This window comes from Lagopus leucura, unplaced genomic scaffold (assembly GCF_019238085.1).
Source record: "Lagopus leucura isolate 7727_CA_CO unplaced genomic scaffold, USGS_WTPT01 Super-Scaffold_760, whole genome shotgun sequence".
Lineage (NCBI taxonomy): Eukaryota > Metazoa > Chordata > Aves > Galliformes > Phasianidae > Lagopus > Lagopus leucura.
The window spans coordinates 3,998,968-4,017,298 of record NW_024962257.1 but is presented as its reverse complement, the minus strand read 5'-3'; the positions used below and the strand labels follow the sequence as shown (position 1 = coordinate 4,017,298).

Below are 18,331 nucleotides of genomic sequence, written 5' to 3'. Positions count from 1 at the left end.
GACTCCATGTGAGCTGTTTTCATAAAAAAATGAATTGAGGAAAAAAAAAAAAAACCGACGACAAAAAAAAAAAAAACAAAACCAACAAAAGCAACCCAGCGAAGCATTGGTTCTTTGTGTCGCCTTTCCTGACTGAGGGTTTCTCTCCTGCCCAGCCCTGCTGCTGGACACGGCGCCTCGTGGCACTCTGGGGGTCCCTGGGTGCCCGACCCACTGTGGATGGGAGCCCAGGGGGGGCGGCCCTGAGATGTGGGATGGAACCTCAGGGTGGACGATGAGGCTGCATGCAGCAGAGGGGGCAGAAGGAGGCGAGCCCCCCCTGCGGTCCCCCGAGCCCTGAGGGATGGATGGGGCACTGATGAACTGCTGGCTTTTCTTGTTCTCTTGCCCGGTGCCGCGCTGGGGGCTCAGCGTGGCGTTGAGGGGCGTTTTGAGGTTCACGGCCTGCAGCCCTTGGGAGATGCACCCACATTGGGTGCAGGCAGCCCCCCAGCATCACCCCCAAGGCGATTCCTGCTCCAGTCAGCCGCAGTCCTGTTGCTGCCCTCAGCAGGGCTCTGCAGGCTGCCGGAGCTCCCTTGTGCTGTGCTGCAGCCCCTCACCAGCTGCTAAGGACCTGCCCTCCCTCCACCTGGCCCTAAGGAGCACAGGGCAGCTGGCACGCAGCTCCAGTGCTTGCCCCCAGCCCCTTTCCCAGCAGCACAACCAGCAGAAGGGCTGAACCGCGCTGCCTTGGAGCACACAGAAGTATAAAGGCAAAACAAAAAAGCTTTTATTGATCAGGAAAGGCGAAACCCTGTGTGCTGGCAAGGAAAGGAGGGGGAACCCTTCAGCTGTGCCTGGCTGGCAGTGGGGCTGAAGGTACCCTGCAGACCATGGCTCTCAGTTTTGGGAGGTGGGAGGACTGCTGCTTCTGTAGCCCCAAGCCTTTCCCCCATGCACCTGCCGGGGTTCCTGGCCCAGCAGTGTGGATCACAGAAGGGATCATTGCCAAGTGAGACACACGATCTGTGTTCAGTTTGATTTACGGGATAAAAGTTGAAGCCCAGCAGTGGCCCTGGGCAGCACCCAGTTCATTGCATTCCCCCCCCCAACCCCCCGCAGCCTGCAGGCAGACCCACAGCACAGCACAGATCAGAGGACAAGAGGAGAGGGCAAAAAAACTTTTTTTTTTCTTTGTTCCCTCCCTTTCCAGGCAGCAGAAGTGGTTTGGGGCTCTTACACAGCAATTGGAGTACAGGGAAGGTTGGGGTCATGATTTCAAGCTGTCCTCAGGGGAAAGCTGCAGCACCATCACTAAGAGCCCAGCCCAGAGCCAACTTCCTCCCCTCCTCCTCTTCCTCAACAGCCCTCGACTGCTCTCTTCCCCAGTGCCATCCCCATTCCCTTTGGGATTCTGCCATATTTCCCTCCTTGGCAAGGGCTCAAACAGGAGAAGATCCCTCCCACCACCACTGCCCAGGGGGAGACCCCAGGAACATTGGGACCGACGACACTGGGGGCCATCAGCCCAAGAATTGGCTCCGCACAGCGCCCAGAGACCAGCAGAGTGGGCAGTGAGGGCCTTTGGGGACAGCAGCAGGGCCTGGTGCCATCCTGGCCCCATTGCCCGGTCCTGGGGCTCAGTACCCCCCCAGGAAGGAGCCGTTGGAGGTTTCAGTGTAGAAACAGCTACTGTGGGACGTACTGGTGAGGCTGTAGGCAAAATAAGCCACGGCTGAGCCCAGCGTCAAGCCCGTCATGTAGGACACGGTCATGGTGTTCCCTGCAGAGAGGGACAGAGGGTGTCACCCTGCGTGGCTGCCCCGCATGGCAGCCCATGGATGGTGCAGCCCTACCTGCCAGCTCCCGTTGCTCGGGGCTCACTTTGCCAGCAGCCAGGATCATGGGGACGCTGCCAAAGTAGCCGTTGGTGATGCCCATGAGGAGGGAGAAGACGCAGGGCCAGGCGGGGTGGCCGAAGGCGGGCTGACCGTTGGGGTAGACGCACATGATGAAGAGGGGGATGAAGACGACGCGGAGGCAGGAGTAGACGAGGAGGTGCGTTCCTCTCCAGTCGTAAGGCAGGGCAGCCAGGATCTGCAGGAGGGGCAGAGACCGTGCTGAGGGGAGAAGAGGGCGATGCGGCACCCAAAACGGGGCAGCGGGGAGGAGACAGGATGGGGGAAGGCCTGCATGTGGGAACCCAACGTCGGCCGTGGTGGTGAACAACCTCGTGCTGGTTGGAAACCACAGCGTGGATGGCCCACGGCTCACTCACGCCCTCCTCCTCCTGAGGACACGCACAGGCAGTGGGGATGGAGGGGGCGAGCCCCCGGCACGGCGGCAGCGATGCCTCCTACCTTGCCAACGAAGTCGGAGAGGTTGAAGATGGCCATGATGAGGATGGGCAGCCATTCCCCCAGCGTGCAGTTGTGGATCTCCGACTCCAGCCCGGGGAAAAGGCACAGCGTGATGAAGTAGGTCATGGCGATGGACAGCATGTAGGCCCAGATGAGCCGCGACACGACGTAGCGGTGGAGCAGCATGGCTGGTGGAGATGGGCAGTGAGGCTGAAACCCTGCCACTGCACAGCCCGCAGTGCTCATCTGCTGCTGAGCAACGCTGAAAGCGGGAAGGGCTCCCAAAGAAGCGTCCCCGTATTTTTTAACATGTATTTCCTCCCTACGTTTTTGTGCACAAAGCCCCCAGGTCGCTCCTCCCGCCCCAGGAAACACCCCACAGCAGCCATCAGCGCGGCTCACCCCCGAGCCCAGCACCCACCTCTGAAGCTGGGCCAGCTCCTCTTGATTTTGGGTGTGGGCACATCAAAGCGCATGTAGGTACCGCTGCCGGCCAGCTCAGCTTCAGGGCCCGGGCTGCCACGGGGAGATGCCAGCTGTCCCTGCGGCCGGTCCTCCTGCACGGGGACAGGAGTGCTGAGTCCCAGGGAGGGAGGGATATGAGGGATCAGCGGGAAGTCCCCCCCTGCTTACAAATCTGATGTCCTCGGCAGTGACGTCGTGGTGGACGTGGTAGCCCGTCCCGTGGTCGCTGGCCCTGCGGGGCTCGGGGCGGCCCTTGCGGGGACAGGAGGTGTAATAGCGGACAAAGCGAGTGCGCTTCACAAGGAGGTGAAGGATGAAGCACGTCAGCTCCATGCCGATGGAGATGAAGAAGAAGATGACGGTGTTCTCCTTCTCATCTGACAGCAGCAGCTTGGTGAAGATGCGGCTGAGTGAGATGATGACCCCGGCGGTGCCTGGAGGCACAGGAGTGTGTTGGTGCCAGGACCCATGGAGCCCTATGGCCTAGGGACCTCCCAGCAGCCTCCCCCTGCTTTGGGTAGGGTGCTGCATGTGTAGAGGAGCATCCCTGGAGGTGTTCAAGAGCCACGGCATGAGGGACACGGTTAGCGGGCATGGGATGTGTTGGTGTCTCCTCCAACCTCAACGGTTCCATGCACATGATTAGACACCATTGGCCATTCTGCTTTGCTCAGGATCAGCCTGGGATGTTCCCAAGTTGCTGGCAACCCCAGAGCCACCAGGATGGGGACCTGGGCAACCTTCTCCAGGTGACCAGGGAGGCGGGACCAGATGGACACAAAGGTCCCATCCAACGTCAGCCATGCAGGGGCTCTGTGGTTGGGTGCTGGGGGCAGTGGGTTGCTGCACACGGGGGATGGCAATACTCACTCTCTCCTGTCATCACCCCCTGCGTGTAGCGCTTGGGCAGCAGCCCTGTGTAGCCATAGAAGCTGGATTGCTGCACTTCAGGAGAGAGGGGCAGAGGGGAGAAGGAGGAGGATTATGGCAGCAGCTGAAACACCGGGATAGGGGAGGGGGAACGGGACGTGAGGGCTGGCTGGTAAGTCGGCCCAGGCAACCACAGCATACCTGTGCAGCCAAAGGCCACCACCCCAACAGCCACCAAGTTGATGGCGTAGGCTTGCCGTCGGGTGAAGAGCTCCAGCCAGACGTCACAGATACTGACGAAGAGCAGGGGGCCCAGGGCAAAGAGGTAGCCTGGGGGGGGGGGGAGATGGAGGTGGGTAAGGGGCAGCAGGGAGGCAGTGCTGCCCAGGGACACGGAGAGCCCAGCTCACCCACGGAGATGCGGGTGTGCAGGCTCAGCAGCTCCACCAGCGCGTTGTTGAGGATGACGGCCACCAAGGCCACCAGGATGTAGGTGAGGCTCATGTCAAAGACTATGGAGGTCCCTGCAGAGAGGAAGGAGGTGGGGGCTCTGCCCGGGTTTGGGGAGCAGGAAGGGCTGCCGCTGCCGGAGCCCTACCTGGGTATTTGTGGTGCAGGTAGTCCACATCTGTGATGAAGCTGTTGTATGGAAGGAGAAATCCAACGCCAGCCAGCAGCATGGCAAAGTAGATCCCGTGGTATCGGTCCTGTGGCTCGGGGTCTTCAGAAACTGACCCAAAAGGGAAAGAAAGAGAGAGAACTTGAGTGGCACTGCCCCACTGGACTGCATCGGATGAAGCTGTGGGGCAATGAACGCAGCTTTCACGTCAGTGGGGACATCAGGGCTCAACGTGTCCTGCAAGCAGCCCTGCAGTTCTCGGGAACAAACACCCTCAGCCTGGAGAAAGTCCCCCCAGAAATGAAAGTGTTTAAGAAGGAGGCAGAAAAAACACCAGAGCTGAAGGCTCTGAGTGCTGATGGGTTTTTAAAGCAGCCCCAAAACTGCCGGTGTGGGGAGAGACCTGGTGAGTACCAACCACAGAGCCCCGTACTACAGGATGCTGTGGTGACAACAGCAAGCCCCAAAGAGACATTAGTTGACGTCACAGCATTTCAGCCCATTTGTGGCTACAAAACCATCCCAGGATCTCTTAAACGGGTGGGAAAAGCACGGGGAGAGGCAGCTCCCTCCCATCCCATCCCCATCCCTCACCCGGCTCCATGAAGGTGAGCACGCCCTTGGCCTGGCTGCCCCGCTGCAGCTCGTCCTCCTCCAGCTGGTAGCTGTCGAAGCTGAAGCTCATCACCACGTTGCCTTCGGGTGTCCCCATGGGGCTCAGCTCCTTGAGGTGCTCCGTTCCCACCGATCCCATCGTGGACGGTCTGGGGAGGGATAGGGGAGACCCCAGGCTGTGGGTCACAGATGAGCCACGGTCCTCGTGAGTTTTGGTTCAGACCCCAGGGGTGGAGACGACACCAAACGCGTCCTAAACCCAGCTTCACCACCGGGCATCCTGCGGCACCACCCGAAATGCCCTCCATCCCCCGGGCCCCGCTCTGCATTACCGGTGCCAGTCGCTAGATGCCAGCCTGCCCCGTGCCCGCTGCCCACCGACCGCCCTGCAGAGACGAAGCTCCGAGGAGGCGGCAGGACGAGGCAGGCAAGGGAGGAGAAAAAAATAAATCAATTCAAGTGACTTGTCTGATCTCTTTGCAGGGGCACGGAGGTTTTGCAGCCTTTCCCTGCTGCCAGGATGGGGCGGGCTGCAAAAACAGAGCCTGCAAGTGCAAGCCTAAATGCCAAAACGCATCAGACAGAGAGGTGATGCTGTGGCCCTGAGGCCAAGCAGAAGTCAGAGTGCTGGGGGGCAGGTCAGGGTCCCCAGCATACCCAGGCTGAAGGCAGCATGCATCCTGGAGCCCCACCAGGGCTCATTTCAAGTGGGAGCATCGCTCCGTTTCATGGCTCACAGGGGATCTGGATGACCCCATCCACCGGTGCCACCCCAGGAGATAAACCCAACAGAAAGCACCTCCCAGGGTGCTGGCAGAGCCCAGCGTGGGGCTTTTATCCTCTAAGAACCTCCAGTCTGGAGATGGTTGGGAGCACCCCATAGATAGCAGTGCTGCCCCAAACTTCTCCGTGGTACGGGATGAGCTGCACAGCCGCCCCTGCATCCCCACCCCGGGATCAATCTGCCTTATTTTCCCTTTTGGATTTACAGGGAGGAGGGCCGGGGCCTGTCACCTCTCCGGGTGGGCGCAGAGTGCGGGAAAGAGCAGAGGATGCTTCCATTGGGGATGAGATGATGATGATTATAATCGGGAAAAGGGTCCTTGCCAAAAGGAGGCGCTTCCACGGGGGATGATTTTATCACCGTGATTATTTTGTTCTGGCAAAAAAAAGGCTCCCCATCTTGGGGATTCATCAAACCCCACCGGAGGAGATGCGCGGTCGAGGCGAGGATGCCGGGGAGGAGAGGTGGGTCTGAGACAGGGGTTCGTCTCCCTCCCTTCCCTTCCCTCCCCTCCGCCCAGCCCCGTTTCCCCCCCCAGCCCCAGACAAAGCCGGTCCCGTTCTCGCCCAACAGGTCGGCACCGCTCTTACCTCCCTCCTCCTCGCCAGCTCTGCGGCACCGGCCCTTCAGCCGCCTCAGCCCCCGGCGGATCCCCCCGGCCTCTCCATCGCGGAGCTCCGTTCTCGGGGTGGGGGCACCGGCGAACGCGGCGGCGGCGGCTCCGAACGGGGGCGGCTCCGTCCCCACCTCCCGCCCCTCCCAGCCCTCCGCCGCCCCTCCCCGGCAGCGATGGCCCCGAGGCGCACAAATGGCTTTTCTGCCGAACGGAGCGCCTTCACGGCCCTGCCTACAGACGCGGCCCCATAGGGACCGCCCCTAGGGACCGCCCGCAGGTGCGGGGCTGCAAACAGAGCGTTCAGCGACATGAAAAACCGTTCCTCGTTTCATTTAGGACACTCGAGCTTTGCTCCCGTTGCAGGGAGCTTTCTCTTCCCCTCCAAACATGAGGTCCAGCATTGGCAGGTCCAAAGAGGGATGGATGGATGATCATAGAATCAACAAGGCTGGAAAAGACCTCCAAGAGCAGCCAATCCCCCAGTCCACACATCACCAGTATTTCCCACCAAACCACCTCCCTTGGCACAACATCTCCACGTTTCTTGAACAGCTCCAGCAAAAATTCTGCGTGCTGAACAGAGGGATGGATGGATAAATGGATGAGGGTAGAGACAGGATGGATGGACAGAAGTACGGATAGGATGGATGGGTGTACAGTTATGGTGGACGGCTGGAGAGGTGGGCAGACGGATGGAGAGAACAGACTGATGGACAAATGCATCACAGAGGTTGGGGAGACATCAAAAATCACTGTTCCAACTCCCTGCAGTGTGGTGGTTGTCGCCCCTCCGGTCCAACCTGGCCATAAATGCCTCCAAAGATGGGCAAGATGGAGGCGATGCAGCATGCAGAAAACTGAAGGGTTGTAGGGTCAGCAAAGGATTCCTCTCCTCATCATCACTGGGAGTGGAAGTGGGGAACCAGCAGTGTGGAGTGGTGGGGACACGTGGCAGGGGAGAGGATGCACGTTCCCAAGCAGGGGCTGCATGCAGGGACAGCACAAGCGTCCCACCCTCTTGAGCAGGGCAGGAGCCCTCAGCCCCAATTGGGTTGTAAAGATGGGGGACTCCCATGACCCCACCCCCAGGGCAGGGATGGAGCAGCACAGCCTTACGAGGCACCAAAGAATCCCAGCTTGGCATCAGCACAGTGTGAGCGCCGCACAAAAAGAGCAGGGCGAGCTGCAGCATCTGTGCACGGCTTTCCCCTGCTGCCTCCGCGCTGCCGGCAGCGTTACTCACCCAGCAGCAATCCCAGCTCTTCTGCCACACAGCTAAGCCAGGGGTCCTATAGCAGCTGTCGGGCCTATAGAAGCCCCCGCGCTCACGTCAGCATCCTCATCACCTTAGAGAGGATCTGGGGTTCCGGGAGATGCTGTGAGCACACACCTCGAGGCAGCAGCCACTGATTTTACCTTGAAATCACACAACCCCATCATCTCCAATTCAGGGCAGGAGGAGTTCGCCAACTCCCTTCAGCTCAGTGCTGCAGGGGGTGCAAATCCCAAAAGTGACCCCAGGATATGCGCACAGGGCTGAAGTGAGGCCACAAAGCCTTGCTGTTTGCAACACAGAGACGGGGCTGGAAGCAGGCATGGAGCCAAAGATGCGCTCCCAACCCCAGCAACAAACGCACAGAAACCTCTGTGGCTCAGGGCAGCCCTGCCACGAATCCCTTCTGAGCGCTCTCTCCTCACTTCACCCTCCCAAAAGGCAGCACCAGACCCTGCTGCCCTCCCACGGTGCCCCGTGCTGCAGCCCTGAGCTGGGTGTTCCCACTGAGCTTTGCCACTCTTCAATTTTTCAGCCGGACCTGAATAATTCAGCTGTGATGGAGCTGGCACGAGGGCTGTGAGCTTGGATGCTCCCCGGGTTTCCGCTTGACCCACTTTAAAGGCTCAAAATCCCACCAGCTGCAGTGCTCTGCATGCAGGGGGGGCGATGCTGGACCAGTCCCAGTGGCACTGGGGACGTCCCACAGCTCAGATCCGGGGCCTCCCCTGGGCCATCAAACAGCAGAGCATCCCTCACCACATGTCAGTGCTTCAGGCTGTAGAGCACAGCAGTTTGGAGGCATTTCTTCCCTTTTCCATCTGGGCCTCACCTCACTGCTCCGAGCGCTGATTAATTCCACAGGGAGGAACGAGGTGATGCCACCTCATTTGGCCGGGAGATGCTGGATGGGGGCAGCCTCCAGAAATGCTCTTCCTTCCAGCAGAGTTGGGTTTCGTTACTTGTCATCACTGCAGACGTGAGAGAAAAGAGAGCCCTTTCAGGAGCATCCCAGCACACTGCCAAAGCCATCCCACAAACCCACTGACCCCCCTGAGCCCACAGCCCAGCTCAGTGCTCCCAGGAGCACCATGCTTCCATCTCTTCCACTTCACAGACCATGATATGGTGCTTTCCCCATTCAATCCCCTCCTGGAAACCCTTCTTTAACCAACACTGCAGCTCCCCCCATCCTTCCCCCAGAGCTGCACTGAAATGCACACCGACCCCCCGGCGTTGCCTTTGCACAGAGATATTGGGGATTGAAGGACAGCACTTCAATTTAGGGGTTGCCCCATTACGGCACATCGCTCTGCTCACCGCTGCGCTGTGAGGGCTGCAGGAACCAGGGGGGACCTCAGCCTTGTTCCCCTCCTTTCCTCTTTTCCTGTTGGAGCAAATTTGCATCCCTCGCTAATTAATCCAAGATGAGCTGCTAATTCAGCTCCTTGATTGCAACTTTGCATAATCGCTGCACGCACGCACAGCACGGGGTGGGGGGGGGGGATGTGAAGGAGACAATCAGCACTGGGTGCACAGGGGGGCCCCCCAGCAGCTCCCACTCATCCTTACAGGGCAGGTGGAAAGCAGAGATTTTCCTCCAGCAGGAGAAAATGGTGACACCCCCCAGGATCCACCTTCGATTTGCTTTTTCCCCCCACACTGGGGGGCTCCAAAGGACCCCCAGAACAACCTGAGCTCCTCTGGATGTGGTGAAACTACAGAGCTGGAGCACAGCACAGCCCGGGGGCCATTCCTGGAGATCAGCACATCCTGTCCTCCCGTCTCCAGGCTGCTCCAGAGTAAACCCTCTGCTGGAAGGACCTGCCAATCGCACCCCACGGGCACTCAGCCATACACAGACTGCATCCAACCCCAACCCAAAGCCCCCCCCAGCCCAAGCACCATGGGCTATCGCAGCAGACCCCCGCCCCCGGGGGCCGGTTTTGGGGGGGGGGGGGGGGGGGGGGGAATCTTCTTTTCCTGTCACCAATGCCCACAGCCCACCCAGGCTGCACAGTCGTGCTGTTGTTGACATGCAGGTTGTGCCCCGCTCCACCTCTCCCATCCCAACACAGACCCCCACAAACCACCCCCCCTCCAAATCTGGCACTGCACCCTCCAGGCTCCCCATAGAGCATCAGAGCCACTTCCAGCCCCACAACCAGGGCACCCACCCCCCACAAACCGCAGCACACACGAAGGGTTGGCCTCCATTGGCACACACTGCACGTTACCACCGCACAGGGGGGAGGATTTGCATCAGCTTTGGGGAGGGGGAGCGCTGCAAACAGCGGGGACAATGGGGAAGTCAATGCATTAAAGTGCTTAGGGGGAAAAAAAAATCTGATAAAGGAATAAACCGGTTAAGGGAATACATAATTCACAGCCCAGTTATTCAAATCCTGCCTTAGAGGAAATCCTCTTAGAGCCATCACCTGATTGTGTGCTAAAATCCTAATTGAATAAGAACAGAATTATGTATTTATGCCATCAACTGCACAACCAGCAGCACATGCAGCTGTTTGCAGCCAGACCTGGGGGAGGCTGCAGGGCCAGCACTGCTGGGGGGGAGTGGGACCCCCCCAAAAAACACATTAGGTCCCCCTCTCCCCAGAATCATATGGGGGGTAAAGGAGCTGCTGGGGGGGGGGAGGGGGAAGAAGAGTGTTTTTCTTCCCCTCCATCACATCCCCTATAAACACAGCCATTTTTATCTGCCCCCCCCCCCTCTTTTCTCACACTGTGGCACGGCTCTACCCAGGTCCAGCTCCATTTAAAAGCTATTTAAGGAACAAACAAAGCACAAATCCCAGCCTCCCAGATCCCCAGCCCCACACCCCCCCATCCCCATTGCTCCAACACAAGCTGACACGGCTGCAGCACTCCGGAGGTAATTGAATATCCCAGAGCGCAGCAGCTCCCGCGGCACCAACACAAACAAGCAGACACTGAGCATGGGGCCGTGCCCTGCAAACAGCTGAGACAACAGCACGAGAGCACAGCACACCCCGAAAGCAGGCAGGCAATGGGCTGCAGGTTGCTTTTCTTCCTTTTTTTTTGGTAATATTTGATTTACAGGGCCTTGATGTGCTGCAGCCCGATGGCAATGCAGAGCTGCAGGGAGGTGGGGATGTTTTCCCTCCTGGTGTGAGGGGGGGGGGGGGGGGCCTCGAGGATTGGAGATGGGCTCAGGGTGTGCAGCTGCAGCAGGGCTGGCAGTGGCTGCTCTTTGGGGCTTCAGAGGCCACCTTTCCCCGCGCATCACTTGGCTTCCAACTCCACTTCACCCTCTGAAATGAGTTACTGAAAGAGAAATCGCCACCCAACTGCTTGAAATGCAAATGGCCTCGGGAGACATGAAAGGCTGCTCGGCACCTGAATGGTGAAGAAGGAAAGGGATGAGGCTCCCACCTCTGCCTCCCTGCTCTGGGTTTTGAAGTGGTTTTGGGGTGAAAGGGAAAGGAGATGCTCAGTGCCACCCGATGGGGTCACGAGGTGATGAGGGGCTGCAGGGCAGAGACCTCCACACTGCCTGGGGGGAGGGAAGGGCTCACAGGCCCCAGCAGTGCTGAACATGCAGCATCCTGCACTGTTTGCCAGGGCTTTGCAGCTCTGGGGCTGGGCTCAACATGGGGCAATTTCCCCCATCCTGTTCGTGGCACGCAGCTGGGGTGCTGGGAAGGGGATCTGAGCAGCAGATCTGAGCTCTGGGATGGATGGGGAGCAGAGAAGGGCTGCAGGGAGGGGAAGGGATGAAAGAAGTAGGGATGGATGCGATGGAGACTCACTGAGGAAGGAGCAGGGCTGCTCCGGGCCGGGCAGCACACCCCATCTAGCGGCTGCTGGGTGGCAGAGCCCGGCTCCCCCCGACCCCCAGCACAGCTCCGTGTTCATGGTACTGAGCTAGGGGTGTGGGGCACCCAAGGGTGGCAGCCTCCATGCCGTGCAGAGCTGCTGCTCTGCATTGCTCAGCACTCCTTAGCACACCTCACTGCAGCCCATGCCAGCCTGTGGCTCTCTCAGGGCTTTTTGCCCCTGGAAAAGCACTCAGAACATCACAGTACTGTCAAAATCCTCTGGCTTAACATTATGGGCTTACCTGGATTTTACAAATCTGAAATCCTTTATTATGACCTCACTGTGCAGCCTTCTAAAAACTTACTGCTAAGAAAAGAAAGCGCACCCAGGTGCTGGAACAGCCAGCATCAGATTTCCTCACCTCCAGCAGGTTGGGCAGGAAGCCCTCATTAGCTCACAGCACACCCTTAATTAGCTGAAGAAGTCTGTGCTCAGGGCCTGGCAGAGCCGTGCAGGACAGAAGCAGCACATGAGAGGTGTGTGCTCAGGGCTGGATAAGCACACACATGCAAGACCACCGGTCTGAACACAACTGCAGCTGCTTGCTTCAATGGTACAAACCCATCATCAGGATTTCCACACCAGGCAGCATTTCTGGCCCAAAGGTTCACCTCTGATGATGCTTTGCAGTGATCCACATGCAGGGTAGCAGAGCAGCAGCCGCACCTCCTGTGTCACCAATGGGTCCAGGTGAGCACTCCCACCTTGGGCACGGGGACAAAGGTGCCACCACCTCACCTGGAAGTCACTGCCTCTCACTGAATGCAAACAGCCTCCTCTGATCCGCAGCTTGCTCCAGGCAGAAGAAGGGAAACGTCATCAGCAGCTGAATGAACAGTTTAGAATCACTCATCCGTGCTAACACAGCTGATTCTGCCTGCAGCAAGGGGCGGCACATAAATGGCACCAGCAGGAAAACATTGCTCTCCAGAGCCAGATCAGGAAAGGAGACGTCTGCAGCTTCACTGCACAACAGCCGTGCACAAGAATGAAGACCTTCCATCACCGTGTGCTCCTCCACCACCAGACAGCAGGCTCCCTCTGTCACCCACCCTGCTGGGAGGGTTTGGTCACAGTTTTGCAAAGGAAAGGAGGCACACAGGAGATGTCGCCTCACCCACCTGCATGGCTCACTCCAGAAATCCCCCCTGGGCTGAAGGTGAGCAGCAGCAAGCTCTGAGTGACAGCACAGCAAACAGAACATATGTGGAAGCACTGCTACAGATGCAACCCACAGAATGAAGTACAAAGGAAGTCACCTAAACTCACCTGAGGAACAGGAGAAAAACGCAAACCCAGGCCCCTCAAGAAGAGCATTAAGGAGGAGGAGGGGCAAAATCCTGGTTTCCAGCACAATATACCAGAAGCAGCTCAGCTGGTCCTTCCCCAGTCTCAGCAAAAGCCAAGCTGAGTTTCTTTGGGAGCTGCTACACAGCAAAGACTGAAGGTTTACTACTGCTGGCAGCTGGGTTCGGGCCACACCATCCAGAACACACAGCATCACCTTCAGCTCATCCGGCCCCAACTTCAAGCAGCACACGGAAGGAAGAAGACACCAAATACTTATCACAACACATTTAATTGCTTATGCAGTTATAAAATTACAAAGAGCGATGGGCCAGCAGTGAGAGCCACACACCTGGGGAGGCGGAATGTCAGGCAGATTTCTCCACTTATCAACAGAGATATTGAACAGCAGGTGAGAACTGCAGGGTGCAGTGTGGTTTTTCATTTGGGGGGGTGCAGAAGCAAAAGCAAACAGATCCAAGTAGAGAAAGGGTTGAGCTGATGCCCCATAGGAACCCGGAGAGGTGCAGGCTTGGGAACAACTCACCACTCCTGAGAAACGAGTTGGACACATGCAAAGGCAGCGGGGAAGGCAGCACACAACTGCTACAGCAACAGCACCAGCACACCTGCACCGAGCACAGCTGCAGCTGTTTGCAAGCCAGGATGACAACTTCTCGCCCATTACTTTCAAGGCAGTGGAAGGTGGGGTTGGCCAATCTGAAGTGTGGTAAAAACAAAGGCATGTTACAGTTTGAAATAATTGGAATTTGCTCAATTCCTCTCGTTGTGCAACTGGAATCTGAAAGGATTCGTTTACAGTCTGAGCCACGCTTTCTTCATTGCAAGCCTTCCTTTGTGCAGCACAGACTCCAGAAAGACTGCTCCGCACATGTGCAGATGCCATTCTGCCTTGCTCTCAGATGTTCACATGTTAAACCAAGGAGACTGTTAGCCAGGACATCTGGAGCACAGAACAGGACCTTCCAAACCTCTGCAGTGGTTAATCCCCACCACTGCCTTGGACAAAGCCTCCTGTTGCTCTGCAAACACCAGCAGAACGCCTGCATGGCTAAGTGGTGCACTGAGCAGCTCAGCAAGCTACAAGGAAGGAAATTCTACAGTCTTAGTGCACGCTGCTTTGGTGCTAATGCCATTATCAGAGCCAAGAGAGCACAGCGCGGGATGTAAAGCTTTCTGCTCATCAGCTCCTCAGGTCTCTGTGCTAACATACCCAGACCTGGGGGCTCCTCACTCCATCCCTCCCTTTTTCTATTACACTCAGGTCAGACACACCTTTCCTTCATGGTGACACCCGTCCCTGTGTTCAGAGCTCTCAGAGATCTGCACTGAGGCCCACGTGGACAACCCCCTCCCCTCTGCTCCCAACCAATCTCCATAGAAATAGGTGTAAGGAACTCACCCAGGACCCGGGGTGCCAGAGGGAGAACTCACACAACTGGTCTTGCTGAACAGAGCCTCTGAACACACAGCCTTTGCTAATCTCATTGCACTTCTCACTTCCTGCTCCTCTGCCAGGCCCAGCCTTGTAACTGCTAGATGTGTATCTATCTCTCGTGTTTTGGAAACTCTGACATAAGAAGAGTCCAGAGCAGATAAAAGCTGTCTGCCTCAGCACATGAAAGATGAAATAGGGTAAACACACAGCTGTCGAGACAGCAGCAAAGCGTGCACACTTGCTGCCTATTTGCACATCAAGTGAAACAGCTCTTTCCCTACAGTACTCACTGGGATCAGATCCCACCGCAATTTAAGACCTGAGTTTCAGATTCCAAGTTTAAAAGCATTTCCCTCCTCCCCTCTCCCCCAGCTTTGGTTGTTTCTGTTGTCCATTTCTGTCCCTAACACTTGATGAGGGTCAAGAGGTACAGCCCATATCCAGAGATGCTCACTGACACAAAACAAGCACTGTCCTTCCAAGGAAGGTCAGCCCCAAATGAGAGGCTGTACAGTTGCCACACAGCCACCTGCAGGCTGCCCTGGGGAACCTGGGGCTGTAGGACCATCAGAATAGAAACACTTGGCACCACCTGATCCACGGAGCAGCAGAGTTCAGCTCCACACTCAGCTGCAAACAGCATTTCTGGTATGTTTAAAGGGAGGAAAAAAACCAAGTATGCACTCGTGTCATTGGGATGAAACCCCATCCTGAAGGGATGGAAACTTTGGCAGCATACTACAGCAGGGCAGTTACTGAGGGAAATGAGATTAGTTGTGTTTATCCAAGGAAATAAATACATCCTCATATAATGAACTTGAACACCACCATCAGCTGGGACCACACACCTCCTGCTCCATCCTAGCTCCACGTTGCTCACTCACCCCAGAACACTTCTACTTTTGCTCTCTAAGGAGACCTTCCTTATTAAAACAGGAAAAAAACCCCACAACTTGAACAGGCTTCCAATTAGGAGCAAAGCAAACAGGGTTCACAGTGTCACCAGTCAGTCCGTGGCACAGGACACAGCAGCACACAGAAGAAAACTACAGTGAATACAGGATCTCCCAACTCACCAATGCAAAATACCCAGGTGTAAAAACTAAGAAAGGATAAACATCTGTATAAGTACCTCAGTTTTTGGCAGTAAAGGATAGTAAACATATTAGAGGTGATAGCAGTATCTTGCTATGTAATATGGCCTTTGCTACAACCCAGAAGTTCTAAAACTTGTGCTTAGCATACCTGCCTTGCTCATGTGTGCTGACTGCTGAGCTCTGTTTGTAGTCTGTGCCAAGCCTCCAGGTACATCATCAGCAATGTCACCAGCCTTAGTCTGGAGCAAGCAGACATCTGACAGCTCCCATGGGGTTCAGTCTGCCAGCAAAGCTCACATTTAAGACTTGTGTTTTACTCTGCAGTGAGGTGCTTCACAGAAAAGCTGATAGCACTAGTAAAAAAAAAGAAAAGAAAGTAATTCCAGATCATGGAATTTAGTTGTCAGCCAGAGTTTAAAGTTAGGAGACCGTGTGAGATTCCAGCACGGCTCAGCAGCTTGCTTTGGATGTGCTGAATCGTGGAGAGGATGCCACAAACTGATCAACTGTTCAGGACAGCCAAGGGTTTTCAGAATACACAAGCCTGATCCCTTACTTCCCAGAAGTTTTATAAGAATGGTTAACAGCAGCCTTGCTGATACAGGTAGCTCCCTTAGGCAGGAGGCATCATTGTTCAGAAATGGAATGGAAGCCCACCTCACCACAGAGCTCTGGGAAGAACAGCCACAACCGACTGCTTGACAGCAGACCTATCAGTGGTACCCAATCCTAACAGCACCTAACAGTCACCATTCAGCAGTGGTAGGAAGTTCACACACACAGTGAAGTCAGGGTTCTGCCCTCAAGATCTGCAGTTTCCTTGTCTACCTCTATTTTCACTTCTTTGCAAACAGGCAGCAGAGCCAAGGGAAGCATCCCACATCGCTGCACAGAAGGCAAACCAGGTTCATTTTGGCAAAGGAAAGTCACACTCACCAAGTGCTTTGCTAATCGTTTGTTCACTAACTGTTATCCACTTAAGAGAAGGCACATTACAACCCTAAAAACAGACTGCAGCACTGCTCAGCCTTGGGCAGCCCCAGGCAGGGTCAGGGCTGTTAAAGGATTTATTCCAAAGTTGCCAGAGACAGCCAGTCCTTGGGGAGTAACACAGGAGGTGCTCTGACAGAAAGGGAAATGAAAACAAGAGCATGGTTATCCAACAGAAGAGAACCCAGAAGAAAATGAACCTTTTAAAATCATTTCTATTTACACCAGCATCTGGAAAATAGCCCCGAACCTTCACTATCAGAGCAGTGCAGTCAGCCCCAAGCTGAAGAGAAGAAAGGACTGAGAGTTATGCCTTCCAGCTGAAAACCTTAAGGCTGTTTAAATAATAGGGCTGCCACACCCTGCAGGAGCTTCCATCTAGTCTGATAGAATCATTGCTTTGGATAATTAATAAAGGTATTAAAAAAAAAAAGTTATTATTGCTACTCTGCCAAGGAAACAGAACAACCTACAGGAGAGAAAGTGCATCCCTAAAAACCAAACCAAAACAAACATCAGCCACCGTGGGCTACAGATGCCCAAGTACCAGAGGTGTACACAAAGCCTCTAGCAATTCCTCCTTCCTTCCAGCTTTCTTCCTGCAGCAACTCTATTCCTCCCTGTAAAGGCACTTCCTAGATTCTATATCCTCACGCAGGGAAACATTTCCAGTTTTCAGTCCCAACCAACAGAACACTCCCACAAACACACAACATTCAGAAGGAATTTTAATTAACAAAATGGTCCAGGAAAGGGGAGGGAGAACCCAAAAAAAACAAAAAAAAAAACAACAACAAAAAAAAAAAAACCAAAAAAACCAGGCCATTGCATTTGAAAGATTGCATGTCAGTCACTAGGTATGCCTGCAAGCCCATGCACAGGAAACCATTTGGACCTTTGTCAGTGCAGAACTAGTCTCAGCTTCCAAAACCACTTCTCTGCTCCTTCCTCATATAAGCTAAGTATTATATACATATATAAAAAAAATACAAACTTGAGTTTGTTATAAAGTGGCTTCTCTCTCTCTCCCCTCCTATGCTTGCTTGGCACATGAACGCATGCAAAGCTAGTAGGCCCCGAGGGCTGCACAAACAGCAGGTTTTGGCAATGAAAAAAAACAACAAAAAACACAGCTAAAATAGATAAGCAAGATTAAAAGCCACTGAATTGAAAACCATATATTTTTTTTCCAATGGTATAGAATTAGAACTACAGCTACGACTTAAAACTGTAAGAGTCTGTCATCCTCTCTCCCAGCTCATGTCAAAGTTCATAGCAGCATAACACGAGATTCCTCAAGAAACATCAAGCCAGTGTTCTCTGCTTCAGGAGTGAGTTCACAGGTCAAAGTTCAGTCTGTCCGGAGGATCATGGGGGGATGCTCACTGTCTTCATCCAATCTGAGCGAGTTGGTTTCGTCTTCCAGGCAAGCTCCACCCACAGCTCCCAGGTCATCCGGATAAGCTGCAAAGAAAGGGAGCAGGAGTTTGATGATCAGCAGCACAAACCAAGGCTTGGATCCAACAAAGCAGCCATTCCAGCTGAAGTACCAGACGTTATTTGCAACAGTTTCACTGCCACCCTATGTTTGCCTTCATTATGACCACGTTTCTCCAAGCCAAGAGCAGTTTGTGATTACTCTGCATGCGTGCAATGCATATTGTTGCTTCGGGGCAGTTATGTTTTTGTACTCTCTACCCATCCATTACAGCTGCAACTGCAGAATTGATGCTGTATGTGCAGACTATGCTTCCTCCACAGCTGAAACATTAGCCCAAGTGCTATACAAAGATGCTAAGAGCCATATACACAAGCTCTACTCACTTGGGAACTCCAGCATAAACTAAATTCTCATCCTCTCAACTTAACAGAGCAGCAAAATCAGGCTAAAAGGTCACAACTGCCATAAGGAACTACAGGAACACAACATCACAGACAAAAAAAAAAAGTGCTACAAATTCAGACGCTTTGCTGGAGGTCTGGGCTCAGAACTCCTTCATAAAATAATTACAGCACCTCAAGAACCATTTGGCAAGTACTGCAACTATTACTG

At 55.0% G+C, this 18,331-nt stretch overlaps 2 protein-coding genes across 6 annotated transcripts in view; both read right to left on the bottom strand.

The window, feature by feature from the left end:
- Positions 1 to 426: 426 nt before the first annotated feature.
- On the bottom strand, positions 427 to 14,242 carry SLC29A4 (solute carrier family 29 member 4). 3 transcript variants are annotated; one of them, XM_042864118.1, is made up of 12 exons: positions 14,188 to 14,242; positions 8,417 to 8,555; positions 4,891 to 5,060; positions 4,276 to 4,407; positions 4,088 to 4,201; positions 3,879 to 4,007; positions 3,678 to 3,752; positions 2,976 to 3,241; positions 2,764 to 2,899; positions 2,343 to 2,530; positions 1,839 to 2,079; positions 427 to 1,765 (listed from the first exon to the last, which is right to left on the bottom strand). In XM_042864118.1, the coding sequence occupies exons 3-12, from the start codon at positions 5,048 to 5,050 to the stop codon at positions 1,623 to 1,625; spliced, it is 1,584 nt and encodes a 527-aa protein (XP_042720052.1). In that variant the 5' UTR covers positions 5,051 to 5,060; positions 8,417 to 8,555; positions 14,188 to 14,242; the 3' UTR covers positions 427 to 1,622. The 3 variants fall into 3 exon arrangements, with proteins under 3 accessions (XP_042720052.1, XP_042720051.1, XP_042720050.1); XM_042864117.1 differs by lacking the exons at positions 8,417 to 8,555; positions 14,188 to 14,242 and adding an exon at positions 6,286 to 6,381 and having other exon boundaries at positions 427 to 2,079; XM_042864116.1 differs by lacking the exons at positions 8,417 to 8,555; positions 14,188 to 14,242 and having other exon boundaries at positions 427 to 2,079; positions 3,678 to 3,747; positions 4,092 to 4,201.
- WIPI2 (WD repeat domain, phosphoinositide interacting 2) overlaps positions 13,006 to 18,331 on the bottom strand; it is a 25,297-nt gene continuing 19,971 nt past the window's right edge. Inside the window, exons 12-13 of one of the 3 annotated variants that reach the window (XR_006177601.1) lie at positions 14,156 to 17,742; positions 13,006 to 13,452 (exon numbers count right to left, since the gene is read on the bottom strand). Coding sequence is in view for 1 of the 3 variants with exons in the window: in XM_042864119.1 (XP_042720053.1) it covers positions 17,630 to 17,742 (113 nt within the window). In the remaining 2 variants the exon portion in view is untranslated. Of the gene's footprint in view, positions 13,453 to 14,155; positions 17,743 to 18,331 lie in introns of those variants that run through there. The other 2 variants (XR_006177602.1, XM_042864119.1) reach the window with 2 other exon arrangements.

What these genes read in the sequence shown, in the direction of transcription:
- SLC29A4 (XM_042864117.1), bottom strand. Translation starts at nt 5,050, where the DNA reads ATGGGATCGGTGGGAACGGAGCACCTCAAGGAGCTGAGCCCCATGGGG. An exon ending in CTGCCGAGGACATCAGATTT is followed by an intron (nt 2,900 to 2,975) that starts GTAAGCAGGGGG and finishes GTCCCCGTGCAG; the next exon opens with GAGGACCGGCCGCAGGGACA. An exon ending in TCTCCGACTTCGTTGGCAAG is followed by an intron (nt 2,080 to 2,342) that starts GTAGGAGGCATC and finishes CCCCTCCTGCAG; the next exon opens with ATCCTGGCTGCCCTGCCTTA.